The sequence below is a fragment of the Aspergillus alliaceus genome, assembly GCF_009176365.1.
Source record: "Aspergillus alliaceus strain CBS 536.65 unplaced genomic scaffold BDW43scaffold_4, whole genome shotgun sequence".
Taxonomy (NCBI): domain Eukaryota; kingdom Fungi; phylum Ascomycota; class Eurotiomycetes; order Eurotiales; family Aspergillaceae; genus Aspergillus; species Aspergillus alliaceus.
In genome coordinates this window covers 60,313-87,004 of record NW_022474687.1, presented here as the reverse complement: position 1 = coordinate 87,004, position 26,692 = coordinate 60,313, and the positions used below count along the sequence as shown (strand labels likewise).

General features: G+C 50.0%; 8 protein-coding genes across 8 annotated transcripts; 2 read left to right on the top strand and 6 right to left on the bottom strand.

Moving 5' to 3' along the window:
* BDW43DRAFT_262594 (uncharacterized protein) lies at positions 1-1,896 on the bottom strand. The gene is made up of 3 exons (XM_032040440.1): positions 1,603-1,896; positions 739-1,486; positions 1-651 (listed from the first exon to the last, which is right to left on the bottom strand). The coding sequence occupies exons 1-3, from the start codon at positions 1,652-1,654 to the stop codon at positions 183-185; spliced, it is 1,269 nt and encodes a 422-aa protein (XP_031904737.1). The 5' UTR covers positions 1,655-1,896; the 3' UTR covers positions 1-182.
* Positions 1,897-3,717: 1,821 nt separating this feature from the next.
* BDW43DRAFT_321094 (A4/G1 family peptidase) lies at positions 3,718-4,786 on the bottom strand (the record flags this gene model as incomplete). Its single annotated transcript, XM_032049255.1, has 1 exon — positions 3,718-4,786. The coding sequence occupies exon 1, from the start codon at positions 4,597-4,599 to the stop codon at positions 3,718-3,720; it is 882 nt and encodes a 293-aa protein (XP_031904736.1). The 5' UTR covers positions 4,600-4,786.
* A 767-nt stretch (positions 4,787-5,553) lies between these two features.
* On the bottom strand, positions 5,554-6,191 carry BDW43DRAFT_262593 (uncharacterized protein). The gene has a single exon (XM_032040439.1). The coding sequence runs from the start codon at positions 5,824-5,826 to the stop codon at positions 5,560-5,562; it is 267 nt and encodes an 88-aa protein (XP_031904735.1). The 5' UTR covers positions 5,827-6,191; the 3' UTR covers positions 5,554-5,559.
* Positions 6,192-7,181: 990 nt separating this feature from the next.
* On the bottom strand, positions 7,182-9,587 carry BDW43DRAFT_296905 (MAGE-domain-containing protein; the record flags this gene model as incomplete). The annotated part of the gene is made up of 4 exons (XM_032044292.1): positions 7,182-7,807; positions 7,885-8,257; positions 8,973-9,440; positions 9,513-9,587. The coding sequence occupies 4 exons, from the start codon at positions 9,585-9,587 to the stop codon at positions 7,182-7,184; spliced, it is 1,542 nt and encodes a 513-aa protein (XP_031904734.1).
* A 2,779-nt stretch (positions 9,588-12,366) lies between these two features.
* BDW43DRAFT_262577 (60S ribosomal protein eL27) lies at positions 12,367-13,374 on the bottom strand. The gene is made up of 3 exons (XM_032040438.1): positions 13,204-13,374; positions 13,074-13,129; positions 12,367-12,858 (listed from the first exon to the last, which is right to left on the bottom strand). Exons 1-3 carry the CDS (start codon positions 13,208-13,210, stop codon positions 12,502-12,504), a joined length of 420 nt encoding a protein of 139 aa, XP_031904733.1. The 5' UTR covers positions 13,211-13,374; the 3' UTR covers positions 12,367-12,501.
* A 171-nt stretch (positions 13,375-13,545) lies between these two features.
* On the top strand, positions 13,546-21,205 carry BDW43DRAFT_262571 (uncharacterized protein). Its single transcript, XM_032040437.1, has 2 exons — positions 13,546-14,095; positions 14,192-21,205. Exons 1-2 carry the CDS (start codon positions 14,025-14,027, stop codon positions 20,724-20,726), a joined length of 6,606 nt encoding a protein of 2,201 aa, XP_031904732.1. The 5' UTR covers positions 13,546-14,024; the 3' UTR covers positions 20,727-21,205.
* A 353-nt stretch (positions 21,206-21,558) lies between these two features.
* On the top strand, positions 21,559-23,017 carry BDW43DRAFT_150126 (TLC domain-containing protein). The gene is made up of 2 exons (XM_032038431.1): positions 21,559-22,120; positions 22,229-23,017. Exons 1-2 carry the CDS (start codon positions 21,641-21,643, stop codon positions 22,940-22,942), a joined length of 1,194 nt encoding a protein of 397 aa, XP_031904731.1. The 5' UTR covers positions 21,559-21,640; the 3' UTR covers positions 22,943-23,017.
* Positions 23,018-23,281: 264 nt separating this feature from the next.
* On the bottom strand, positions 23,282-26,601 carry BDW43DRAFT_296901 (PCI-domain-containing protein; the record flags this gene model as incomplete). The annotated part of the gene is made up of 6 exons (XM_032044291.1): positions 23,282-23,803; positions 23,857-24,732; positions 24,799-24,917; positions 25,016-25,074; positions 25,269-26,271; positions 26,334-26,601. The coding sequence occupies 6 exons, from the start codon at positions 26,599-26,601 to the stop codon at positions 23,282-23,284; spliced, it is 2,847 nt and encodes a 948-aa protein (XP_031904730.1).
* Positions 26,602-26,692: the final 91 nt, after the last annotated feature.

Below are 26,692 nucleotides of genomic sequence, written 5' to 3'. Positions count from 1 at the left end.
GTTGCATAGCTCGCGGATGACCCCTGCAGATCAGTTATGCTTGGATACGACTCTCTCTAGTACGTCATACAAGAGAACAGGATGTATTCGTTTCTTTAAGTAAACTAAACCGGTCTGTTAGATCTTCTAGGAAAGAAACGAAAGACCCCCTTCCTCTCTTCTACAGACTTGTCCTTCTAGTTCTATGGAATACTATATAGGACCTGCACGATTTGGAGCACGGTCTGGATGAAGGACAGAAACAATCCTATCCCTCCGATAAGCACAACAGCCCAGAACGTATACCATGCTTCTGTACTTCGCTTGTCCCGCCACAGTTGTGACAGACTTCGCGCCTTTTGACCTGCAAGGTGTTTCTGGAGGGTTTCGAATCGGCTGTGGAGAATTGGGAAATCAGAAGCAAGGCTGAACAGATCGTCAAGATGTTCGATGGACACTGTTGCCAGAGTGCGGCGGCCGCATAATTCTCCGAGAAGAGGATCATGTTGGTCTGGTGGAAGATCACTAAAGGGGCGAAGTGATCGGTAGAATTGTCGGCCCCTGGCCGAAAGGCCAAAGAGCAAGCGGTATGACAGTAGGACCTCGCATAGAAAGCTTGTCACATCTTCGCTTGTAGCCCAATTTGTGGGATCGCCTGCTGGGGCGGTGCACCTTAGAGAATAGTAAAATGTAAGCTATTAGGAGTTGGGTAAAGTCCACAAGGATAGAAGAGAGGTTTGCAGACTAATAGAGACATACCCATGTATAACTCCTCGCTGCCATTTCTTGCCCAGTAAGTCTCTCTCTAGGTTTGCTGCACAGAAAGAGGGATACCTAAAAAGAAACAAGGTTTTTGTACGGCTGTCAAACTCGAGATGGGAGCTCAGTATGTCTACCCACCGGATTTCAATTCCTCCTATTGCTGCAAGCAGGGACATGTTGAACTGTTTGACATGAACTGTTGTAAAGCTCTCAGTTTTCTGTTGGATTATATTCCTTGTTGGGAGCAGATAGCCGAAACCGAGGAGGAATTCATGCATTGGGAGCCGCGCACATCGATGATCTTGGGTAGACGCCATAAAGGTTTGTCCCTCATAACCATCCATTGGCTGTGCAACTGTCATCTGTGTAGGGTAGGCTGCGTCCCATGTTGGCTCCCATAGCATTGTCTGCCATCCTAACATAATGAAGACAAGCACACGCTGAAAGCAGGTCTGCTCCACAGGTATCACGCGGAATAGATGGGATGACTGCAGTTGTGTCACAATATCATCAACCTTGGTAGCTTTACCTTCTTTCATTATTCGTGCAATTCCAAGGTACACTCGAAGTAAGCTAGAGCCTTCTATCAATCCATTAATCTCCGCAAGATTGGGTAGAGCTGTCAAGAGATCCAGTGGTAGCTGTGCGGCTCGCCGATTCAACCATGCCCTGTACCATAACATACTCGGATTAACTCGTGACATCGACTGACAGCAAGCGGGAAACACAGTGATGACAGAGGCGTCTGCCGTCGGGTTAGATATAGTGCAATCTACGTAACATGTTATTCCAATGCTCGCTCATATATCGCATCCCTCTCACCTCTACTTGGTGGAATAATTTGTTGAGCACGAATAGTACCTGGAAACCTTCGCACTGCGCTCTTGTTTCTCTTTCTTTTCCAGGAAACCATTGTGAAAGCTCTTCAACTGGACATAGACAGTGCTTTGGCTGAGACACTCAGCAAAGATGTGGGTCTTTCAGGCAAGATAACCTGGACTAGAAGATTATCATAATAGCCTTGTGAAGGCTGAGGCTGCGCCACGCTACGTGGACGACAAAAGGCGAATATCACCGTAGAGAGTTGCGATCATCATGATGCCAGTAGAGTACTTGATTAAGAATGCCCAACTATAGTTTGACACCTGATGGAGGCTTGATATTAAATTTCTCACAGGCCGTAGACAAGTAGATACTAAGATCACGGCCTTATTATTCCCGTCGACGACCTGAACCTGATTCCGCTGTCCTAGAGCAACCGCTTCTATGCGATGATAAGCGGGCTGTTGGCAGCTATCAAGCCCTTGATACCCAACGCCGCTGATGTCGACAATCTTATATCTAGATAATATCAATGATGTTTATTAAGTTCGCCTCTTGTCAGGATGGTCTTCCGAACCCACAAATTAGGGATTTCAAATGTAGATGCTTGCCTTGCGTTAGAATCGGAGTCCAATCTGAAGCGGGCCAGTCGATGAAATTCGAGCCTATCAGTACTTGTCGTTGTCGCACACTGCCTCTCTCCCAGTGCTTCCATTGCTTTCTTGGTATCAAACAGGTAGATTATCATATACCCCAGCACAATGGACACTGCTATGGAAAGCAGCACCTTTGACTGAGTATTCCTACCGAGCCTTCGCATCGACCATATACGGCTGCAGATCCTGCGAATCAGCTACCTTATAGCCGTAGAGTACGGCCTGGGGGTAGATCACCCTGGACAAAATCCCATAAAATCCCTTCACGAGCCTTGGAACTCACGCATATAAGATCAAGTGCTCCTGTAGAAGAAACCCTTCAGTTATCCAACAGTACTGGTAATGTGATCGAGCGTGTACCTGAGGAACGCGATTCGACACGGACGCTAGCATATTTATCGTCAAAGCTGTACGGTCGTTTTTCCACCATCGGATTGATTTTGCTATAGGTTGACTTCGGGATGAGACCTATAATATCTGTCAGCCGGGAGTACTATATTATTAGATAGAAATAATTACACCTTTCCTGGTGCTTAGTATGAGATTCTGACCCTGAGCAGATATGATGTTCAACAGAAGGATGGAAAAGCCATCACCTTCCTTGACTGCTGTGAATCACCTTCTTCTTGGAGGACTGTAGGGTTGTGCCCTTGAGGTCCATATAGATAAATACTGTGCCCCAAGTGCTGAAGCAGGTCAAGACACATTCATTTCTGTGCTTTGGGGGTTAATATAAGAACGCTGACAGGAACAAGCGGGGATTTGTAGATGTTTCACAGAACTTTGAGGCCTTGTCTTGGCCCAAACAACAAAGAAGCACAGATAGGTCCACTTACCATATCGGGAACCCATGTATGCTCGAAGTCTATGCATATATGTTGCAGACTAGGCACCACCAGTGTCAAGATAAAGCACTGGCTCATTCGATCGGTGGGCTTCACTGCCCTATCACTTCTGGCAGCACATGCACCCAATCTTTCTAGTACCTTCTGAGAAAAGGAGACTTTGCCAAGCTGGCGGCATAAATAGAAGGGCCGAGCTATACAGTGCGTGATTTCTTTCAAGCGGGCGACCATGAACTCTAGAATTAGTGTCTCCTGTAGCCCTAAGAAGTAAGCAAAGATCCTAAGATATGAGACTTGGCACGACCCAGGCCCAATTTACACTAAATGACAGACAAGTACGTCTTTCCTATCTTCCTCTATTTGCTAAATATCTTTTCCATTTGTAATAGATATAATGTCCTCTCCATTCTGAGGTCATATGTATTGAAAAAGGCAAATTCCGTGCTTGAATTTCTAAAAGAAGATTTCAAGAATCTCATAAGGCATCAAATCCGAGGCCAAGACAAGGGCAGTTTTGAATTTGGAGTCAATCCGTCGTACTAATACATGCTTAATACCAAGCTTTTCAACGTCTTATACTGTATCAGCAAAAGAATCATATTCAGTGCCATTGCAGCATCCCATATTTACATCACACACAATCTCCAACAACTCTACTTATAAGTAACCTTCAACTCCGAGTCACTCAAAATAGTCGGAATAGCCTGAATAGTATTGCTCGAGCTATCCTGAACCGCATAAAGGGCTGATCCATCGAGGCCGTACTCCTTACTGTCCGCCTTAGCAACACATCCAGTGAAGGTTGCCTCACCGAAGTTCACGAGAGACAATCCACCACCATCAACAGCCAAATCCTCTAGGATCCACTCGGCATTTTGACCAGTCAGAGTCGCAGTCGCCGCCGGGGCAGACGCGGTAACCGTGACGTTCTTGCCGGTAGTCAAGTTCTCGATAATCGCGATACCCTCACTAGGAGAGGTCGACTCAACACTAGTGAAGATCACATCACCGAAGTTAAACTCGAGGTCAATGTTCACCGAGTTGGCAGGGTACCATTCGTACCAACCGGCGAAGGAGGGCTGGCCATTTTGTACGTAAATATCGACACCAGCTTGCCAGATGGCGTTACCGGACGTGGCTCCGTCGATACCGACCCAGAAGGATGCGGCTTGGGTTTCGGAGGATGGGGCGGCTGTCGGCGTCACGGAGGGAAGGGTGTAGGTCGCGGCGACGTAGCTGTAAGTCGCGCTGCCCGCGGGAGCGGTTTTCTGCACTGCTCCCGCCCAGTTCTCGTTGATCTCATAGTTATACTCGGATTGGGCCTGGCTGTGGGTGACAGCTTTGTATTTTGCCTGGGGAGCGGGTGTGACATGAGCGCTGGGCTGTCCGGTCTGCTGTTCAGCTAAGTTGGAGAAGTCAAGTTCGCCTAGCCATCCGGGACCCTGGAAGCGTCGAGCTCTGAGGCCATGGCTGTGGGAACCGGCGAGGGCAGTGCCAGTTAAGAAAGCTGACAAAGCCAAAGAAGGAAACTTCATGGTAATGAAATGTAAGGTAGATTTAAAAAAGAAAGAAAGGAAGGAAGGAAGAAAGAAGGAAAGAAGGAAAGAAAAAGAAAGATAGTTGGCGTAGATCAACGAGTGAGGTAAAACAAATTACAAAGAGTGTATAGGCCAGACGAAAGATTCCAGATCTTTAACGTTAGGTTGGGGAAATGAGCTGATGGACGGTGGATTGGATTGCTTTAAGAGTAACCATCCTTTAAGGCTATCTTCCACCCGCCGGGGAAGCCGAAGTCTTTGGTTTCATATTTATCAAGCTAAATTCTGTTAGCTGTCTGATCTAAAAAGAGGCGTACAGTTAAGGGTCCTGTTGATTCAGCAGCCCCTTTTGATATATTGAGCTTTTAACTAGTGTACGGAGTATGTCCGGTAGTCAACCGCAGCTGGCCAGCCATGCAGACTGCTGGGAAAAGCTTGCAGATGCTTAACAGACAGTAACTATGCCGGACCCACTGTTGGTAGATAGAGCTTCGCCTTTAAGATTACATGTCCCACTCTGAAACAACCGGCTATCCTAGCCCAATCAAGAAAAGCTCTCGAGGATAAACGCTTGAAATCTCGAGTTGCTCGCCTTTTCCATGCACTCTGGTTGGATTAACCATTCTTTAATTTCCTCCTCACTAGGAAAAGGCTCCGGAGTTGGTGCTGCCAACGAGATATGGCGTTGGTAAATTTATCACGCCTTGTGGAGATCCATCCCTCAACAGGCAGCAGGACCATAGTCATGCGGTGTGTCAATTCCACTCCAACGGCAGCTTTGTTGGCTTGTCAAGCTATTCGATGACTAAGGCTTGATGTAGGACATTCATATCACCATCTTTCAAGAGACCCCTGGGCCCGGTCCTCGGGTAAGCCGACTGTGATGGTATTCGTGGCCATTCCTAATGCCCACTCCCAGTACCATTCCCTTTCCAAGGAAGTTAAAACAAAGGCACCTCATGCAGACCCTCGTGATCTCGATGTCAGCATCTTTGAGCCAGCCTTTCTGGCGTGACAGCTCGAAGTTTTTGTGTTGAGTTGTAGACTAGACGAATGACTTGGCTTTTTTTCCTCCACAGTGACTAGCCCTGCGCAAGCTGGGATTATCGTGTTGAGCTCTGGAATGTTGGCTGTTCCATCTCTGATTAGGTGGTATTCACAGCAAGTGCATTTTTGGAGCTGCTGAACTAGCAGAGGTTCCTTTGCATATGTTACCCAGCACATTACTCACTATGGCCCTTCCCTTGATTCTTCATCTTACATACTGCATGATCGTATGCTTCCGATAGTAGTTGTTCTTTACTATCTTGTTTTGTGTTTTCACTTTGCCATCGGAAGTGAGTCCGGCACTTTGGCTATTTCTCTTTGAGCGGCCTTGTCGAGAGAGCCGAAATACTGGTGTGCGAGTAGAGACCTGATCTGAGGTCAGATAAAATCCTCTAGGCTAAAGGCATGGCAGACATACATCCTATGCACTAACTCTGTAAACTCCTTTTAGATACTAGTTTGTAGGTCTTTGTCTTCTGTCAGAAATGAGCCCAATCGTGACAGGTTTCCATCCAGATATCCCTGCACATCTTCATCGCAAGCACGAATTTCTAGGCTCCAGTCCCTTTTAAAACGGCATGTGGGTGTGGGTTCGTCGATATTCATGATGTTTTGGGTCTGGGCTTGGTGGTTGGCTTTGGCAGAGGATGAGGTGCTACCTATCATTAAGTCGTCATGTAAGCCAATAATTGTTAGTGATGAATGGGGCATCAACATCCTTGCCCTTATACCGTCTAGCGAGAGGGTCCCTTATACGCTCCGATCATGGGATACCAATTGGTCTCTGGCTTTGCGCAGCCTCTAGCACAATATTACCTTAAGCAGCCGTAATCCAAATCACTATTCCCTATATGGTTATTTGCGTGGCTTGTCATATCGTGTACCACCGCTTAGGCGCATATTCACGAACATGGCCTACCAGCAATGAATTTTGGTATGGACGACTTCTCCTAATCATCCTCAACAATTCAGGTATATCACCTGTTGTCTTGTTCAATGATATACCTCACGGTGCTACCACCTAGGCTGTTGAGATGAATGGTATTCTAATTCGATTGGACAGAGCCTCTCGGGGGGTCGTGTGATAAAAACCTAGTTGAAATTGTTTCCTGTTGCACATTCTAAATAGACAGCCATTCACATATGCATAAGGACTGTATTGCAAAGACTGAGGCGGAGCAGAGACGTAGTCATAGTTAGAGCTGTCCCTTCTGTCGGAGGAACAGCGACAGCCTTGCACAATGTCACTAACCGACATACATCCGAAGGGTCATGCACACCGCAGTGCTACCTCCCATATTCCGTAACAGCCTATTGTTTCTGTATAACCTTGTACTATCCGTGCCCAGTAGCCTAAGAGGTGTGTTGGCTTTTGTCTGCGTTGGGCTAGTGGTGTATCATTCTTAACATGTATTAGCCAACCGTCTTAAGATGTGACGGGGTAGGAATTCAAATCAATCTGTACCATTGCTTGGGGTATCAAACAAGAAAATTCACAAACACAATATCAACATCATAATCCAAACTCCACATTATTCATCACTGTCTTCGTCATCTGACTCTGCAGGCCTCGTCCGTCTCTGTGACTGTCTCCTCTCTTGCGTCTCTCCCTCCTCCGCATCCTCATTCGCATTCTGCTCCTCCCGCCGCTCAGGACCCTGGATCCCCAAACTCCTAGCCAATCTCATCTCAAAGCCATCCATCTGCTCCCTCTCCGCAACGGTCGTATCCCCGTCCTCCACCACCGCCTGCCGCCCATACACCTCCCGCACCAACCCAGCCACCCCCTGCGGTCCAACCTCCACCTTCCCCCTCGGCCCAACCATATACTCAATAACCTCCTCCCCCCCATCCATCTCCCGCATCCGTACCAGATACCCCTCCTTACACAACCGCTGCAAAAACCGATCCGTCCGATCAATCGGCGTATACGTCTCGGCATTCATGCGCGCCAAATACCGATCCAACTTCTGCTCCGGCAACGCACCCCCATTCAACATAATAACGGAAATAATAAACGAGTACAGCCCCGTATAGGTACTTTCCCAGGGCGCCTTGGTGGGCGGCAAGATCCCCGGTTTCCGATACGCCGCCGGCAACGTACTTGTCACAATCCAGGATTTATTCGTCGACGACGGCTTTTCCACTTTTTGCGCCGCTGTAACAATGCCCCCACTCAATTAGCCCTAACCATCATCTAAGACGCATTCCCTTTTGGGAGAGAAAGGAACTCACCCCGTCGCTGATGAATCGTCACCTTCTCCCTCCCCGGCAACTCAACCATCTGCATCCCGAACTTCTCCCGCAAAGCCTTCTGCGCCGCCTCGAAGACAGCCTTGAATTGTCGGGCGCCCTGCTCGCCCAGCACCTTTGTGCTGATCTCCGTTCGTCGGATCGGTAGACGCGAATACTCGCTTGCTAGCGCGAAGCGCACCATCTTCTTGACCATTAAGTCTGTGCTGCTGGGGTGGTGGGTAGAGTCATCGTCATCATTGTCATCGTCATCACCGGCGTTGGATTCTGAGGAAGAGGGGTTTTCGTCTGGGCGGCGTCGTCGCGGTTGTTGGGAGGGTTCCGGGAAGGGTTCGTCGGGGGAGGGGGAGGGGTCCTTTTTATATTTTTTTTGTTAATCGAGAGATTGCGATAATTGGAGCAGGGGGAGGGGGGGAGGGACTTACGGCGCGGCGTTTCCGGATGAGGGGCATTTTGTTTCTTTCTTGATATGAGGTATGGTCAAACGATGGAATAACGTTATCTTTTTTTGGGTTATCGTGGCATTAATGACGCGCTGGACGCGACGGGATGGGACTGCAGCTAGACTTCTTTTGGACTAGGGTGGGCACTTTACCGCATCGGGATTGGGTCGTCACATGTCTGGTGGATCACATGCTGATCTGCGAGGATCAGTTGATGCGTTTTGCTGTTGGTTGTACGGAGTGGGCTATTCTTGTGGTGATGGTGGTGGTGGTGGTGTTATTGTTTTTGAGATCGGAAGTGGAGGGGGGGGGAGGGTTTGGATTATTTGTACTAGGTGTGGTGGTTTTGGAGGTGAGATTCAATTGAGGTGGGACCCAGACTTCCGTTGTATATCGAACAGAACGAATAAAGAACATAGACTCCTGGTTTCTGGAAACAAATAAAATAGTTGGGAGGGAAAGGGAAAAAGAACAGAAGATGAGAACACCCTTTCTAGAAACGAATAAACACATTACAAAAACAAAAGGCCTGCTTGACAAAGTTACCCTCCAGCGAACAAGAAAATAACACAACCCGACCTAGTACGAGCCCCTCTAGTTGTTGGCCTTTTCGGTTTTGTCGTTGACCGCATCCTTCACCTGCTCCTTCTTGGCCTGGAGCAAGGAGCTGATGAAGCCCAGCGACTCCTGCGACAGGACCAGGCTAGTCGTGATCAGAGCCTTGCCGCTGGCGACCACGCCGTCGCCGCCGCACTTCTTGTACTCCGATCCATAGGTGTCGAACACGTGGGACTTCACACCGCCAACGAGTCGCACGGGGTAGGTGGCATTGTCGTAGAGCGTTCCCTTGATCGTCTCGGTGTTCTGCTTGACGATGGGGAAGCGCGAGTCGATCTGGGTCAACCCTTGGTCGCCGAGGGAGTCTGCGCGAGCCACATAGGGGGCGATGTAGCCGTAGGGTTTTGAGAAGTAGGGCAGAACGGGCTTGGCGATACGATCGTAGCCTTGATCGGCGTACTGTATGGACTTGGCGCCGTACTTGTTGCTCTTGAACACGGTGATGGAGTCGGACACGATTGGGTATGATGTCAGGTGCTGGGAACCCGCGGTTAGTCAACGTTCATTGATAGTTCAATTGGGTGGGGGGAGGGGGGGGGAAGAGCTTACATCGAGAAAGTGAGAGTAGACCTTCTCACCATTGACAGCGTTTTCGCCCATCTTTTTCGGTTCTGCGTGAGGCATCGGTTCCTTATCAATGATTAGTATAGCGGACGAATGAAGAATTGCTCCAGTGGCTTCGCATGTCATACCTGATTGGGGCTGTGAGAGGGCTGCAGAGTAAATGGGGATGCTAATTCCAACGGCAGGAGATGCTAGGGGCGTATAAGAGAAGGTGTGGTGGTGGTGGTGGTGGTGGGGGAGGTGGGAAGCCGGTAAGAAAAGAGTACAAGAGAGGTAGAGAAAGATAAGATTTGAAACGGTCGAGGGACGTCGTTGATCAATATATAATGATCTGGAGTCGAAATAAAAAAGAAAAAAGAAAAAGAAAAAGAAAACCTAATCAGGATACTAATAATAATAACAATAATCGAAAATCTGAATTAAATCGTTTTTATAAATTATCAAAGAATAAAATAAAATACCAAAATATAAATATAAAAATATGATGGATTGAGTGGTAGGATCCCAGCATGTGATAGCGGATCCAACATCGCAAAACGAACTTTTCGAGGGGCAACTTCAAGTTACACTACACTCACTTCATTATCATCTCATCTTGACGGAAATTGGTCAGGGAATTTGCTCGCATCTTCGGTCCGATCGTCGAACCTGTCAAGAGAGAAAATGCCAAAGTCACCTAATTTGTCTTTCATTCTCGTAGGCGTCATCGTCAACCAGTGGTTCCTTGGAAAAGGGAATGGGGGGAAGATAAGGTAAGGTATCAATCGAATGATGTCTCTCTGTCCATTGCGTTATCGAGAGAAGAGATTGGGCCTTTGATGGACCTTCAATCCGGTCATTCTAGAGTTAATTTGGTTTTTTTTTTTTTTTTTTTCCTTCTTTTTTATTTAACACGCAGACATGTGATTGCGGGTCTTCCCAAAACAGCCTCTTCTTGTCAAACAGAATCCTCAGGCTCCAAGAATCCGATCCTCGTCCTTAAAAGATCCCTTCTTATGATTTTCTGCCAAACGCCTCCAATGATCAACATCGCCTGATCACCTGATTCACCTAGATAACGTTGTTCGATTTATATTTATCCTAGATATTAGCTCGGTTATTCCCTTAACAAGTCTGAGAAGAGAGAGAGAGGGCTTCACATAGAATAATAATCCAATCCAATCAGCCTTCGAGTCATCAAGCGGCAAAACTCCTCTCGAGACGAGACGAGACGAAACAGCCTTGGATTCCAGTCCTTTTCCCCTTTTGAGTTTAATCCGCCTGGTCTGAGCGCGACCATCTATCTAGCCCACCATCGCTTTTCTTGGCCCTGTATGTCTCTCTCCCTCTCTCTCTCGCCTCCATCCAGTACCATTGCGTAGACCAAGAGTCGCGCGGGACCTCGCAATCTACCTGATAGATACTTTACTACTTTACCGATACACTCGACCGGCATGTCATTATCTAGCGCCAACCGCTTGCATCGTACTTTTGCCTCGATCCCCTTCTGTTTTGCCGTCGGATCGGGTAGACTAGGTTGCATTGCGACCTCCCATATAAAGCTGTCTAGCTGGGATATTAAGTACCTAGGTCCCAATAGCTTGAACATCCCGGATCCCATCATGTGTAAATTCATGCTCGTCAAGCATATGATAGTCATAACGCTTTTCATAACTCCCAGGGCTTGTGAGAATGTGCGTCGGCATGCAAATGCAGACCAATATATATCTCTTTGCCTAAGTAACAACAGTACATATAATTATATATTCCGAGCGACAATTTTCCACACTTCAACATTCTTCCAAGTAAACTGATAAATATTTGGATACTCTCTTCTTATTACATTCTAGGCCGTCTAGATCGCCATAACTTTTTTTTTTTTTAAAAAAAATAAAGAAATAAAAAATAAGTAAATCAAAATAAAATACAATAAAAACAACAGTTCTTTGACCTCAACTCAAGACACGTCGATCAACGCCTTCCCGCTCAAGTTCTTTCATAAGCCCAAACGAGCACAGACAGGGACATCCACCGAAGGAGCGGATCACAGCCTCAATAGGGAATACCGACGCAGGTCATAATTATCTCAACTCAACTCAACTCTTCAGTTACCAAGAGGATACAACCGTCAATACGAGAAAATCTCACTTATGCTAGTCCGCAAACCACCGGCTATCATTCGCGAGTTGTTAGCCGCCCAGCGCTGGTCCGGTATTTTTCGCTGCATGCATGGACCGGTCCAGTCCTTCTACAGGCAACTCTGCTTCTCATTGTCCGTCGGCAGGACAGCATCTTCCTTCTCCCTTGCCCCGCTTCTCGGATGTCCTGCGCGGTCTTTCCGAGCGGCCGTTCTTGTTTGCTCTTGAATTGCGGAGATACGTAAGATGCGGGGATAAGAATGCGCCAAGACGACGTGGCAGATTGTTGCTTGCTTGGGGGGTTGGGGACTTGATGGTGGGAAGGGGGAGGGAAACAAGGAAAAAACAAGAAAGATTATCTATCCTGCATCTGCACTTTGGGGGAGAAGGGGAGGGATATTTCAGAAGGAGATTCCGGGGTAGATGAAAACCAAAACTGGTAAAAAGATATTGACGCAAAGAATATTATCATAAACCTTCACCCTGCCGGGTATATCCTGCAACAACCCTCCGAGAAAGCAATGCCAGCGTAGATGTCCATCTTAGACAAAGGAAGAAATTGTGAATTTGTTCATATTTCCATTTCATTTCGAGGACGCCAGATCTGTGTGGCCTCCTTCATTATCAAAAAAGAAAAATGGCCAAGTCCTGGACTTGTACATCGATACATTTCCCATGCCTCCTCCAGCTATGGTATCCGTCCTCTCGTGTCATGAACCGAATGTGCTCGATGCCCTTTTTTTTTCCCTTGCCTCATCTCTAAGACCTTGCGCGCTCAAACGACATAACGCCCAATAAAACCCCGTTTAGAAACCTGTTGTCTCCGTCAGCATGTCGCTCGCAATAGCCCAACCCAATCAAATGTAGAGAAACGTACGCAGAGGAGTGAAGAACCAACGGTTCTTGCCGCTGGTGTAGCGGTCCTCGAGGGCCTTCTTGACGGTCTTCTTGGATTCCTCACGGGTGGAAACCTCCTTGAAGGTGTCGTTGGAGACGGCACCCTTGAGACCCTCGAGCTCGAGAGTGTAACGAGTGGGCATCAAGTGGTTGTAGTTGACAACCTTGATGAAGGGCTTGATGCGGCTGCGCTTCTCGACGGTCTTCTTACCCATGCGGCGGGTGACCTTGAGGGGGTAGCGCTCGATACCGGCGACAACGGCATAGGAGAAGGGGTGCGCCTTGGAGCCAGAGTCGTTAGGCTGGACAATGACGACCTACATCACAGGTCTTGTCAGCACCTTCCCGTTAAACTAATTTCTATCTTCAAATCCGTATTATCTCGTGTTTTCTTCTTTGGATGTCGTTTGATGGTGTTGTAATTATCGACTGGGTCGTCTTCTAATCACTCGTTCCTCCACACGACATCGCCATTGTACACCATTCCGGCTCGCGCAAAAAGACTGGAATAAGGGGTCATTTCGTGTCGTACCTTCTTACCGGCGTAACGGCCACGGGTGATGATGGCCACACGGCCCACTTTCATGACTATCGCGACATCCTGTCAGCTGGAATTCAAACGTAGAATATCATAAATCGTGGTGCTAGAGCGATTAACTAACACTTCATTGTGAAAGTCCCGGTGAGCGGCAGCAAGGGTCGATGGGGGTGGTTGTCGATGTGCTTCGGTCGAGTAAAGAGAGTCTCCGCCGTCGACGTTCTTTTTTTCGCTTGAGAATCAGGGCTTGCTCAGGGCTTTTGTGCGCCCAGCGCTCATTGGCTGCATTACCGATGTTTCCGTCGCTAAGCCCATCTGGGAAAGTTCCCCCAACAGGACTAGTGGCCGAAGAGGGTGATCGGAAAAACTCGACGGGACGAAGAGACTCACCGCCGCATGACGGCATATTGTTTACTCGGCAACGGGGCGTCTATCGGTTGCTAGGACGAAGCTTTGATGTGTACGCTGGAGATTGGGCCCGATGGTGGTTGATGCCCCATGAGCTACCATTCAATTTCCCTCCAGTTCTTCAAACTCCACTTCATTGTTTGGGTCCTCGATTGCCAATTAATTGATTATCTACTCCAGAATCTACTCTGGTCTTTGACCTCTTTGTTGATAGCCGTTCGTCGCGCTGTTCCTCGCCCTTCCCTCCCCTCCATCCCTCGATAGCAAGCGCATTTGTATTTTTGTATTTTTTTCTTTTTTCATCTTTTGCCTTTCCCCTTCACGATTCTTGTGCTTCTGTTGTGCTACGTCCCTTGATGTGACCAAGAGTTACCTACTACCACTTTGTTTTGACGAACTGATATGCCTTTACGACCTTAATTGACGAACATTCTTCTGCGCATTCCGAATACAACAACCCCTCTCGCCCCCCCGATTCTATTTTGTTTGAACCACCAACGCAGGATACCAAGTTTATCGAAAAGCCCAGGTCTCACAATGCCGGCGGCTCATACTCGCGACGGTTCCCGAGACCGGGAACTCGTTGTCAGACATCAATCAATCCCTATGTATGTCTCAGCTACAGCCTGAACAAAGGGCCTTTGTCCGTCACCAAATGCAACGATGGATATCCTCAGACTAACATTGAGATTGTGGAAACGAAGGTGGGATAGTTCAGATCCCGAACGCGCGCCTCCGCCATTGCCCTTGAACCCGGGATCGACAAGTCCCGCAACGAAGGGAAATGTTTCCCCCGGCATTCAGGCCATGGCTGCCAGCTTTACAGAAAAGATGCGGGAAAATGCTCCCAGCCCATACACGACAAACCCCATGCCTCCGAAGTCGCCTGAGAAGTCTCTCATCAAGGGACAATTTCACAAGCGCATGCAGTCCTTTCAGAATAATTCGGATCCTCGATCCGAGTTCTTGAACTATCTAGAAAGCAAGTCGCCGGAAAAACCTCAACGAGCATCGACTTTTGATTCGACCACCATTAAACCACTGGAAAAGAGTCCAGCGAAACCGGATCCAGACGAACCGGATCCGGACCGGGAGCTCCCCAACTTGCTCATATCGAACCGTTACCTCTCCAAACCGATCATCGGGGAAAGCACCCCTCCCTCCGCCACCATGCTAGCGCTGCAGAACATGCAATTGCCGAGTGACGACGATTTGCAACCGAAGAGTACCGAGTCCGATCCTTTCATTGGGCCTAACCGGCCTCCAAACTACAGCTTCGAATCGTTGTCCACGCAGATCCACAGTCTGACCGATATCGCCAGCAACCTCCAGCGGGAGATGGCTCAGCTGAGCCGTCGAAGCAAAGACAATGCGACAGATTTAGTAAGCCTGAAAGCTGCGACGAATGCTCGAGATGAGGATATCCGAAAAAGCCTCCGCGAATTATCCTCTAATTTGACATCAAGATTCCTTGATCCTGAGGCTGCCACAAGGTGGGATTTCAGTGCTCTCCTGGGTTCTGATAGTGGTGTTAACCATAGGGAATCGGATAGTTCTCCGAATTCGAAGAAGAGCTATGGACGGATGTCAAGTCCAAATCCGTTCGCCGCAGCGATGGAGCGCGAGCTGTGCGCGTCTCCGACACCTATCTCTGACGGATCGGCCAGTATTGCCTTGTTGGAAAAGGTTCTCCGGGAGATGGCCACCAAAGAAGGCCAAGAAAAGCTCACAGAACTTATCGATGAGATCAAAGCCCGCCCCGCTTCTGATACTTCCAGCCCAGCGGTTGATAGTGCGACGAGGACGATGCTCGAGGAGATTCTTAGCATCGTCAAAGATGAGTCGGAGAGCAAGGCTTTGGTGCGTATGCAGACCGGTGCTTCTTTCAAGACAGGCAGGTCGAAATCCATGGACCCCGAGCATCTATACACGCCGGAGCTCGACATGGTTCATGGGGACAATGGCCGACTATCCGCACGCTCAATGTCTCACTCCGATGATGCGACGACAGAAGAAATGTTGTCCATCATGAGGCGAGTGAAGAACAGCGTCATTGAAGGAGGTGGAATGACTAATGAAGTGAAGAGGCTGGTGCGTGAGTTGCGTGGTGAGGTACTGGGAATGGGAAGAGACCTAGCCCGTAAACTAGAAGAAATCGAAATTGCTCGCGAGGCCGCAGAGGACAAGCCAACCGGCCCTGGGAGGGAGGAAATCTCCGACATTGTTCACGATAGTCTGTGTGAGCTAAGGGAGCATTTGGAAGCAATCGTCAATGCGAACAAACAGCATTCATCTGCTCTTTCCGAATTCCGGGCCGCGATGGACGGGGCTCAAATCTACTCCATCGTAAAACAGGCCTTCGATGACCTCGACCTGTCTCAGCTTCGAGATGAGCCCAAGGGTCCCTCTATGGAGAAGGAAGATATCCTGGAGACTGTGCGTGAGGCCTGGGAAACATACAAGCCCGAGATTGAGCTGCAAAACTTTGGGCTGGAGCGCGATGAGATCCTGGAATGCCTCTCGGAAGGCCTCAAAGCTTATCAGCCCCAGCATGAGGAGGCGGTCACATACGATCAGGTCTTGGCAGCTATACAGGCCGGTATGCAGCAGTTTGAGCAACCGCCAACTATCACCAAGGACGAGATAGTGCACACAATCCGTGAATGCCTCGAGACGTCGCAATCTGCTACTCGGTCGGCTCAAGACGAGAAACTGGATGCTATTCGGGATAATATACTGCAGGCAGTTGCCGAATCAGTAGCATCCCAAAATGCACTGACGAAGGCCTCACTTGACTCCGGCATTAGTCGCGAGGAGATCTTGAGTGCGGTCGCACAAGGGATTGAAACGCACTTTTCTGCGTCTCGGGCCATTGAGAGCCCGCACCTCACCAAAGACGACGTTGCCAATGCAGTCAACGATGCATTCTACGCCCAACAGTCGGCCCTCAGCACCAGTGTCCAGCCTACAGTTTCCCGCGACGAAATCCTCGCTGCGATTGCTGAGGGCCTAGAGGCGCAGAATGGCATGAGCCGAGAGATTGAGCTCAACACGGACGATCTCATGGAAGCCATCTCGGCTGGTCTCCACGAGGCCAACGCCGCAAACCAGAGTGTTGGGGATCAGATCCTTGAACGAGTCCAGGAACACCACGATGGAATGAAGGAGGAACTCAAGCAGCAATCACTTGCCAAGGAGAGCGACACCGTCCAGATCCTGGACGCCATCAAGGACGGCATCGCCGTGGTGCGACAGGAGGTCGAAGGCTACGCCGCTTCCGCCATCGAAGCTACCGGGCAACATGAAATCATGGACACCGTGAAAGAAGGTTTCCGACTCCTGCAGGCAGACATGGAGAGAACAATTGCCGAGAGCGTGATGGCAAGCGCCCCTCGCAACCCGGACACCCCGGAGCTTCTTGATGCGATGGAAAAAGAGTTCGAACACCTTCGCTCCACTATCAGCGCCCTTCTTCGCACTGAACAAACCCCCAGCAGTGATAAGGATGAGATCCTCGACGCCATCCGCGATGTACATGAGGCCCATAAGCCTGGTAGCAACCAGGATATTGCTGATATTATCAAGCGTGAATTTGAGGGGCTCAGGGACTCGATGAACATGAGCCTCGTTCGTACGGAACCAGAGCCACCGAAGAGTGACAAAGACGAGATTATTGCTGCTATTCGCGAGAATCTCGATACTTTCCGCAGTGATAAGAGCGACAAGGAAGAGATTGTCGCCGCTCTTCGGGAGAACCTCGAAAGTTTCAAAGGAGAGCGCAGCGATAAGGATGAAATCATTGCAGCTCTGCGCGAGAACTTCGATACTTTCCGCCGTGAAAAAAGCGACAAGGACGAGATTATCGCCGCTCTGCGCGAGAATTTCGACACTTTCCGTAGCGAGAAGAGTGACAAGGATGATATTGTCGCTGCTCTTCGTGAGAACCTCGAAAGTTTCAAGGGTGACCGGAGTGATAAGGATGAGATCATCGCAGCTCTGCGTGAAAGTCTGGAGACCTTCCGGGATGAAGGCAATCGTTCTAAGGACATTGGTGAACCCGAGTTTTCCACTGGCGACTTGATTGACGTTTTCAATGATGGGGTTGGCACAATCCGGGACGATCTAGGAAAACTGTTGGATAGGCCAGCAGAATTCGATTACAACGAGCTTTTGGATACCCTCAAAGAAGGACTCAGTAGCCTGAAAGCGGATGTCGAAATCTTGCGCAAATCCCAGCAGGAAGACGAAGACATTACCACAACCCGAGGAGGCGAGTTGATGCTGGCCAATCAACCCAACATGAACAGCGACATCGAAGGACTAAAAGCCCTGATTTCCCAGCTCCAAACCAAGGTTGAAGCTATCGACTCCGCACCCCGCGTTGCAGAGTCCGCCACAGACGCCGTCAAGAAAGAGCACCTGGATGAGGTCTTAGAAGGCTTGCGCGAGCTCCAAGGCTCTGTGGCTGGTATTGCGGCCCGGGAGAACCCCGTGGACGAGACAACCGCCAAGAAAGAGGACACGGATGCGATCGAGACATTGCTGCGGAACACAAAAGCTCAGCTCGATGAGATGAAGTTCCCCGCAGCGGACGAGATTGCTAGAGCGGAGCAGCTGGGAAGTTTAGAAACTGTGGTCAAGGAGACCAAGGAAGCTCTATCTGAACTTAGCACCCGCTTGGAAACCGAGGGCCCTACTAAGTCTGAGATCGGTACATTGGAGACTCTTATGAAGGAAATGTGGATTGCTCTCGACGAACTGAAGGGTAAAGGGCCCGAAGGGGAGAACGATACTGAGAAACTAGTTAAAGCCGACCTACAGACAGTGGAGGCGATGATCTTCGAAGTGAAGACCCAAGTCGACGACCTCAAACTCCCCGACCCTGAGGCCTTACCAACCAAGACCGAAGTCCAAGACCTCTCAGCCCTTGTCACCGAATTCAGGGAGAAAGTTGAGGCCGAGAATGAGCTGACAGCTCAAGGCTTCGAGGCCCGCAAAGTGGAACATGCAGGCCTCGCTGAGAAGATTGAGGAGGCTAAAACTGTCGTTGAAGGCCTTGGTGATGAGCTGAAGAGCAAGCTGGATGGAAGCAGTGAGGGCCTCTCTGAGCTCAAGCAGCTTCTGGAAGGTTTAGCAGTCTCTGCGGAGAGCTTTACGACAGTTGAAAATGTTAAGGAACTCACGGAACTCATCAATCGCGAGTTCGAGCGGGCGCGCGGTGAACAGGACGCGAGCAAGCTCGAAAACGAGGAGCGAGACGCCGCTGCTCTTGTTAAGCATGACGAGACCAGAGCCGCGATCATTGTGGAACTTGGTGCGAAGATCGATGAAAAACTGGGTGAGGTTATGGCCAAGTACGATGACATGCAGACTGCAATGGATACTAAATTCTCGGAGTCTGTTGAGCGCGACAATGCCCATCTTGAAGCCGCGACAGATACAAAATCACTCGCGGAGGACATTAAGCTTGTTATCGGTACTATGGGTGACAGCGTCAATGAAGCTTGTGAGCGCATCAGTGTAGACACCAAGTCCTTCCTCGAGAAGGTCGATGTGTCCTACAACAAGATGGAAGAGATGCACAACGAAGTCAAAACACAACAGGAACAAGCCCGGTCCGACATTGAGAAGGCCGCAGCTGCAACAGATCGTGTGGAGAGCAAGCTGCATGAGTTCCACCCCCAGGTCTTAGAATCTATCCAAGAAATTCTCAGCATTGTCGGACAGCACTACGATCACTCGCAGAGGTCTACAGAAGCTATCAAGATGGATCTGTCTGCCCTTCCTTCGACTATCCCACAGATGTTCCCCGCTTTGCCGCCCCCTGAGCCGGAAAAGTACGATGACTCCAAGGTTCACGAGAAGCTGGATGACCTGTTGCATCACGCAAAGAATGAGAAAGTCCAGGAGGCACTGGACATTCTTGTCGAGCGTGTGACGAACAATCAAGTGCACGAGAAACTTGATCAGCTTCTGAGCCAGACTACGAGCACCAACAGCCAGGTCTACGACAAGTTAGATGAGCTACTTAACCACGCTGCGGAGAATAACGGACCAATCCATGATAAACTAGATACCCTCATCGACCATGCGACTAACACAGACCAATCCGTCACACAGATGATGAAGCTGGACGAAATGCACAAGGATATCATGGAAACGTCCCGCAGGATGACTGAGATGTTCGCAGCACAATCTGCGATCGTGGCTGAAGACAACGAGCGCAAGCGCCGCGAGGCTGAGGAAGCCGCAGTTGTGCTTGAGAGGAGGAACGCACAGAAAGAACAAGTGGAGACCGAGATTGTAGGCCTCAAGGATGAGAAGGACTCTCTCCTGAAGATGATCCAGAATCTGAAGGCCGAGAAGGAAGATCTCGTGAAGCAAACCGCCAAACTGGGCAAGGAGCTCTCGAGCTTGGAGATGGCTCTTGAACTCCGCCACGAGGAAATGCAAGTCATGGAGGATCGCGCGGAAAGTCTCGAGAAACGTATCTTGGAGGGTGTCCTCGATCATGCTCGCAGCGTGCTACTCAGCCGCCCTAACAATGGCCTGAACATGAAGAAGTCGCGCACTTCTCGGGCCCGGGGCCCTAGCGCTGCTAGTACCACCAACACTGCTCGGGACGCTCGCAGCATCTTGGGCAACAGTGTGGGCATGGCGTTGCGGAAACGATCGCAGGCGCCGTCCCAGTCCGGATCTGCTACTCCGACCAATGGCGGCAAGGAGAGGCGAATCCTTAGTCTGAGCAATGTTACCGGCAACCGTGGACCCACCGACCGCCAGGCTAGCGTTAGCAGTGGGTTCACGAGCCTAAAACGCAGCCACTCCGTGAAATCCAATCTCTCCGACCGAAAGTCATCTTGGGGTGGCAGAAGCTCCGTGGTAAACAAGGAGAATGAAGCCTTCCCCGAAGAGGAGGAGAACCGCAGCGAGATAGAGAGTGACGCGGGGACAGAGCGAAAATCAAGTTACACCGGTACATATACAGATAGTTTGATGTATGGTACGGACAGTACCGTGACCAATGATCGACGAGTCAGCGGCGCCAGCACCTCCACTGAAATAGTTGGCCAAGGCTCTCGAGATGACGGTGACGGGCCATCGGAGACTCATGACGATCTCAAGGCTGACGATCCCGCGGGTGATCCTGAGGTCGATACCGAGTCATCAAAACTGGTACTCTATGGGCAACATAGCGACAGTGGGATTGGTGCCGAAGTTGCCAGCGCCGCAGGATAACTTCGGGTCACGACCTGCTTTGTTTTGTCATGCTGTGACCTTTGATGATCATATGGATTCTTGAGATACCACCGACGGCAGGTTTCCTCCGTCAATCAATTCCAGTGCTTTAGGCAGTGTTTAGCGTTTTTTCTAGACTCGTCTCTTTTGTACTTTCCTTTGTTAATAGTTTTTCGAATGAACATTCATGTCTCCCTGTCTTGATTCAGTAGTAGATATAACTGTAGGAATAATATACTGAGCATAGCGCTTTTAAATTCTATTCTGTTCATGGTATTGATAAATCAAGACTTCGTCCCACCTGATTTGTAACATGCCTCAAATCTTCTGACCGGCTCTTAACCAGGTCTTCATGTGATGGACTGATAGTGATGTCACAGACTTTGAAACGCTTTGGTGAAGCATCAGTGACACACAGCAATGAAAATAAGCATAATTATGAACTTATTATCAGCGAAAGAGAGAGCGGTTGACCTAAGATGGTCCTTGATAGAGCACTACTATAGTCCTAAGTGTATATCAAGATGCCTAGTACTAGTGCAGATCAGGATCCAGTGATCCAATCACGGGGTCCCGCCAGCTGAGTCAGCGCTTCCCCAACGGTTTCTCCCCAACTGGAGGCCCCACGAATCAGGCATCCACAAGGCCGTCCAGCAACCGCGGCATTTCATTAGTTTATCAGAGATGCATAAAGACGGGACTCTCTTTCTCCTCACCTCTTGGATCATGGCTGGTCCGGGGCCCTTCTAGACACCGCCTATTTCTCCCCCTTCCCTGTCGACTCCTTTTTTGTTTCTCCCTGTCCTGGTCTCTCTGACCTCAGATGTGTAACTCGAGCTTCCTAACCCATATATACAGTACATCAAACCTCCCAATAGCTCTACAACAACTGCTCTCCAACGCCGTCATCCGGCATGTTGGACCCCTTCCCACCCCCCCCGACATGGCTACGAGACCGTGTCGAGCCTTGGGCCCTCTACTTCAACGTCCCAGCCCTGACAGACCACTTCCATGAGGTCCTCCTCGCCCTCGCCGGCTACCAGTTCATCCACTCCGTCCTCTCCCCATGGCTCTCCCCGATCCTCTTCCCCCGACACTATCCGCATCTGAACAAACGCACCAAGCTAAACTGGGACGTCCACGTCGTCTCCCTCGTCCAGAGCACCCTGATCAACATCCTCGCCCTCTGGATCATGTTCACAGATAAAGAACGCAAGTCCATGGACATCAACGAACGCATCTACGGCTACTCAGGCACATGCGGATTTCTCGCCGCCCTAGCCGCAGGCTACTTCGTCTATGATCTCGTCATCAGCACAATCCACATCAAGATGTTCGGCATCGGCATGCTCTTCCACGCCATCAGTGCGTTATGGGTATTCAGCTTCGGCTTCGTACGTTTCCCTTCCCTTCCCTTCCCTTCCCTTCCCTTCCCTCCAACACCATCCCCCAAAGTCTCCCCAATCGTACAAAGGCAACTAACAAAAATGATATGATAAAAGAGACCCTTCGTAAACTTCTACTCCCCAACTTTCATCCTCTACGAACTCTCCTCCCCGTTCCTAAACATCCACTGGTTCCTCGACAAACTCAACCTCACCGGCTCAAAACTCCAATGGTACAACGGCATGCTCCTCCTCTCCGTCTTCTTCAGCTGTCGCCTCGTCTGGGGAACATGGCAATCCGTCCTCGTCTACAGAGATATGTGGCACGCTCTGCAGCTATCCTGGTCCCTGTCTTCATCCGCCGTTGCACTGGGCGTCCCTGTTGATATTACGTCCACAGTATTCGGAAACAGGGCGCAGCTGGCGCTGCAGTGCGGGGATAAGCTCTGCACCCGGGCCCAGGAGGAGGTATACAAGTATGCTGGGTTTACGGTGGGGGGAGCGCCGGTGTGGCTTGTTGGGACTTATGTGGCAGCGAACGTTGTCTTGAATTCGTTGAATTATTATTGGTTTTCGAAGATGGTGGAGACGGTTTTGAAGAGGTTTAGGGGACCCAAGGAGGGTGGGGAGAAGAAGAGGGCGGATTCTGAGGAGAAGGTGGAGGATGTGGTGGAGGATATTGCGCAGAAGGTTGTTTTAGAGGCGGCTGCTACGTTGGAGGAGGAGGAGGGGAGGGTGTTTCATGGGGATGTGCCTGAGGAGCAGGGGTTTGTGGTTAAGGATGTCGATGTTGATGTTGGACGGGAGGAGTTGAGGAGGCGGAAAGCCTAGGTGTTTCTTAGGGCTAGAGTTGTGTTGAGGGAGTTTTGTTTAGGACTTAAAAAGGCGGAGTTGAATTGTGAGCTATTATTATGTATTTAGTTTCTGGTCATTGTTTTAGGTCGTTTTTGAAATGGCTGTCATGGACGTTAACATGGTCTTTATTTGCATTTCCTTGCATTACATTTAACTTGCCCTGTCTCAAGCATCTTGTTCTCATTGAAGTCACATCCGAACGCATACTGGATAAATGTAAAGGATACATAACACTCCCGAGCCAAACACCGCACAAGCGCCCCAACCAGCAAGTTCCTAAAATAGTCAAACATATTACGGGCCGTGCATCCGATCTCACCGCAGCATGGCCTCTGGCTTCGCGAGCATGTATCTCACGGCTTCGCGGGCCACCGGCGTATCCCACGCGCCGTCCGCGCCTCCGCGACGGAATTCCGGTCCAGTGCCGTCTTCGCCGCCACCGCGCGTAGCCTCGCCCAGGATGGTCTCAAGGTCCCTGCGTTGAGAGTTGACCCAGCGACGGACGAACGTGGCGGGGTCTTTGCTCAGCGCGGTGTAAAAGGAGTGCTTGGCACGCGAGTGTGTAAGTGCCTGGACGATAAGCGCAACCTGGTCGTCCAGGGTGGAAATCTGTCGCAGTCCAGCGGTGTACTGTGGGTTCTGGGTCAAGGCGAGCATCTTAGTGCGGAGAGGGTCTTCAACAGCCACTTGGATATCATAGACGGTAGGGGTGGGGTCTTTGTGGAATTCTTCATCAACACGGATGGTATATGGGAGCTTGATCGGGTCAAGGGAACTGGTGTGCGGACCAATGCTCTCCGGGATCTGGGGGAAGAACATCTGGTCTCGGCCGAAGATCTGTAAATGTTAGTACGACGGAACGGTCTGATACTCCACATGATAAAACATACAGATCGCAAGCGATGGTCACAGCGGACTAACCGCTTCTCCTCATCTTCTTGTAGACCCATAGCGCGAATATAATCCCAGATACCAAGGACAATCCCGCTGCGTGTTTCCTCTTCCACGTCGAGCACCTCCGCCAGCTCCTTGCTCAGCTTATACCGTTCGGGAGTCTCATCCCTGACCAGACTCAGGGTAACATTCAAGTTCTCCTGCGAAGCTCGAGAGAACTGCAGAGAGTCGAAATCGGCGGTTGGGGGCAATGTTACCGCGTTGGCCGGGAGTGGTGGCTTGGTCCAGTTGACAGTCTTGATCTCCTCGGGATTTGCCGTGGAAGTCTTGTCGAAGTCAACGGTGATTGATTTGACAAAGTGCGAAAAGCGCTGCTTCGATCGCTTCGAGCCGGACTTCTTGCCATCCTTTCCATCATGATCCATGGCTTCGCCATTCGCTTGCGTCGCGTCGCCCTCGTCATCGCTGTCCTCGGGAGCCGTAGGGTCGGTATTATCATCCAACAGTCGTCCTTCTATGCGCACCTTATAACGACCCGAGCCGGGGTTGGTCGCTGAACCATTCTGGCTAGTCGCATTCTGCCATGGTTGATTCTCAACCGTGTTCGTAATCCAAATGCGCATCGTCCGGTATTTCTTGACAGTTTTGCTGATTGAGTCCTGGATGTCCAATCTCTTGCGGACGATTGCGGCGTCCAATCTCTTCTCTAGCTCGCGCAAGTTGCGGTACTGCTGCACACCTTCCCCGATTACTATCTCTTCGATGCCGTCGGGGATATTCCTGTCGGTGGGCTTGCGGCTCCGGCGAAGAGCGACATCATTAGGATGTGCCATGTTGCGTTGAGGGGGGATATACTGAGCGGGAACGGGATGCTGTGATATGGCTACGGGCATTGCTGGGCCAGCTATGAAAAATGAGATTAGGGAAGGTATATGTACGAAATCAAGGGGGTGGAGACTACCTGGTCCTGGGGGTCCGCGACGAGGCGTGGCAGGCGAGCGTTGGGCGGCTTGTGGGAAGCCACGCCCGTAGTTGTGTGGCATTGGAGCATTCATGGCTAGTAGCGGCCTAAGCAAAAGAAGATGAGCCCGCAAGGGACCTACAATGGTTTGAAAGGGATCTGGGAAGATGAAACAAAGAATTCCCCGATGGCACAAGAAGTTGTCTCATTCGAATGGAGTTCTGAAAGTCGCGATTCTTTTGCCACGGTTGCGCTTTACCCGTTTGGGTCATGTCCTCCAGAACACCCAAAAGAACAGATCCTCAAGGTGTTTACATACTCTGATAATTCTCAATGTTATAGTAATATAGAGATTATACGTTCTATTCCAGTAATCATTTCATGTCTGTAATGCCATGTCATTTCCCAAACATCAAACTCAAAAAAGTATCCAGCAGGAGCGTTTACTCTAGCAAGGATGCCTGGTTAGTGTACAGCTCTTCCACCACGTTGCTTAACTTCTCAACAGTCTCTAGAGCAGCGTCATATGCCTGGTCGCGCTCCGTCTCGTCGTATACAATCAAGCATCCAGAACCCTGATCTAACACGCCGATGATCACCTTATCCAGGATCATCTGTGAGAGCTTCCGCTCCACCTGCTGTGTGTCGAGTCCAACCATCTTGGCAATATGGTCCAGCTCAACCCGGCTGAAGGGCTCAATGACCTTAATAAGGTTCTGCTCCAACATGGCGTCATACAGTCGGCGGAGGTGGTTCCGGATAAATACATCGCTGCCCAGCTCGAACCGGTAGTCCGACAGAGCCTTCTCATATTCTTCTAGCGACCGGTTGGCGTGGGCTCGGGCCACGGCCTTCATAGCCTCAAGACGCGGGCTGGCATACTTCTGGGCCTGCTTGGACCCAAGCAAACTCGTAACATCATCCACCAGGTTCAGCATAATCTTACAAAGTAGCATATACTGCAGAGCTGCCGTTGCCTTCTCGCTTTCGTCGAGCGAGCTATAACCTTCCAGAGCTTCAATAAAATACGAAAAGGCGGTGGTAAAGTCCTTGTCCTCCGCATGCAGCATACCGCTTTGCATATCCAAGCCGGCTTGCAAGTTCGGAGGTGTATAAACGGAGGCGGCTGATGTCCGAGAAGCTGTCAAGGCAGCGCGGCCCTTGGCCTGGTTGCCCAAAGCGTGATACACCCGAGACTCCAGCAACTGCACCTCCACCAGCATAAGTTTATCATCCAGGCGCTTGAGCTCGCGCAGAAGGGAGTTGATCAGGGTAAGAGCGTCATAGTAGGATTGCTTCTGCATGTAAATAGCCACGAGACGGGTCTGAAGGTTCTGGCGAAGGAAGGATCTCCGTTCTGCGATAGCCCAGTCGATGCAGGATTGGATGACGGCAATTTGAATATCGAGGGTATTAGGAATCTCACTGAACAAGTCCAAGAGTTGGCGGACTATTTGATACCAGTCAGCTCATTTGGTCTCCGTGACTAATATATTATCGCAATTCGCTCACCAAGCTTTGCCGTCTTAGCTTTCGCGAATGATGAAAACGAGTCCCGGCTAGTCTTAATAAGCTCGGCGATCTCGTTGGGCTTCTTCTCATCCCGGTAGAGCTCGCCCAATCCGACCAAAGCACTTTCATAGTCACGCGACGAAGTTTCCGTTGATCCGGGACCTTGAGAAAGAATGTCCTTGTAGATGGTCTCGGCTTTGGAGGAGTCCTTCTTCACGAGAGCCCGAGCTTCCTCTATCCGCTGGGCGGTTGTCGAGGAGGGCGCCATGGTAAAACGTCGTTTAATGTGGAAAGGAACGGTAAAACTGAGCTCTGCTATATAGAGTGCTTAATGGTAACAGATCCTTGAGAGAGTGGGA

Excerpts from the sequence above, each read along its gene's own strand:
- BDW43DRAFT_262594 (XM_032040440.1), bottom strand. The coding sequence starts at position 1,654 with ATGGTTTCCTGGAAAAGAAAGAGAAACAAGAGCGCAGTGCGAAGGTTT. Across the intron at positions 1,487-1,602 it reads CGCAGTGCGAAGGTTTCCAG|ACGCCTCTGTCATCACTGTG; the intron begins GTACTATTCGTG and ends ACCCGACGGCAG. Across the intron at positions 652-738 it reads CAGCGAGGAGTTATACATGG|GTGCACCGCCCCAGCAGGCG; the intron begins GTATGTCTCTAT and ends CTATTCTCTAAG.
- BDW43DRAFT_262593 (XM_032040439.1), bottom strand. The coding sequence starts at position 5,826 with ATGTGCTGGGTAACATATGCAAAGGAACCTCTGCTAGTTCAGCAGCTC.
- BDW43DRAFT_262577 (XM_032040438.1), bottom strand. Across the intron at positions 12,859-13,073 it reads GCCGTTACGCCGGTAAGAAG|GTCGTCATTGTCCAGCCTAA; the intron begins GTACGACACGAA and ends CCTGTGATGTAG.
- BDW43DRAFT_262571 (XM_032040437.1), top strand. The coding sequence starts at position 14,025 with ATGCCGGCGGCTCATACTCGCGACGGTTCCCGAGACCGGGAACTCGTT. Across the intron at positions 14,096-14,191 it reads AGACATCAATCAATCCCTAT|GTGGGATAGTTCAGATCCCG; the intron begins GTATGTCTCAGC and ends GTGGAAACGAAG.
- BDW43DRAFT_150126 (XM_032038431.1), top strand. The coding sequence starts at position 21,641 with ATGTTGGACCCCTTCCCACCCCCCCCGACATGGCTACGAGACCGTGTC. Across the intron at positions 22,121-22,228 it reads GGGTATTCAGCTTCGGCTTC|AGACCCTTCGTAAACTTCTA; the intron begins GTACGTTTCCCT and ends ATATGATAAAAG.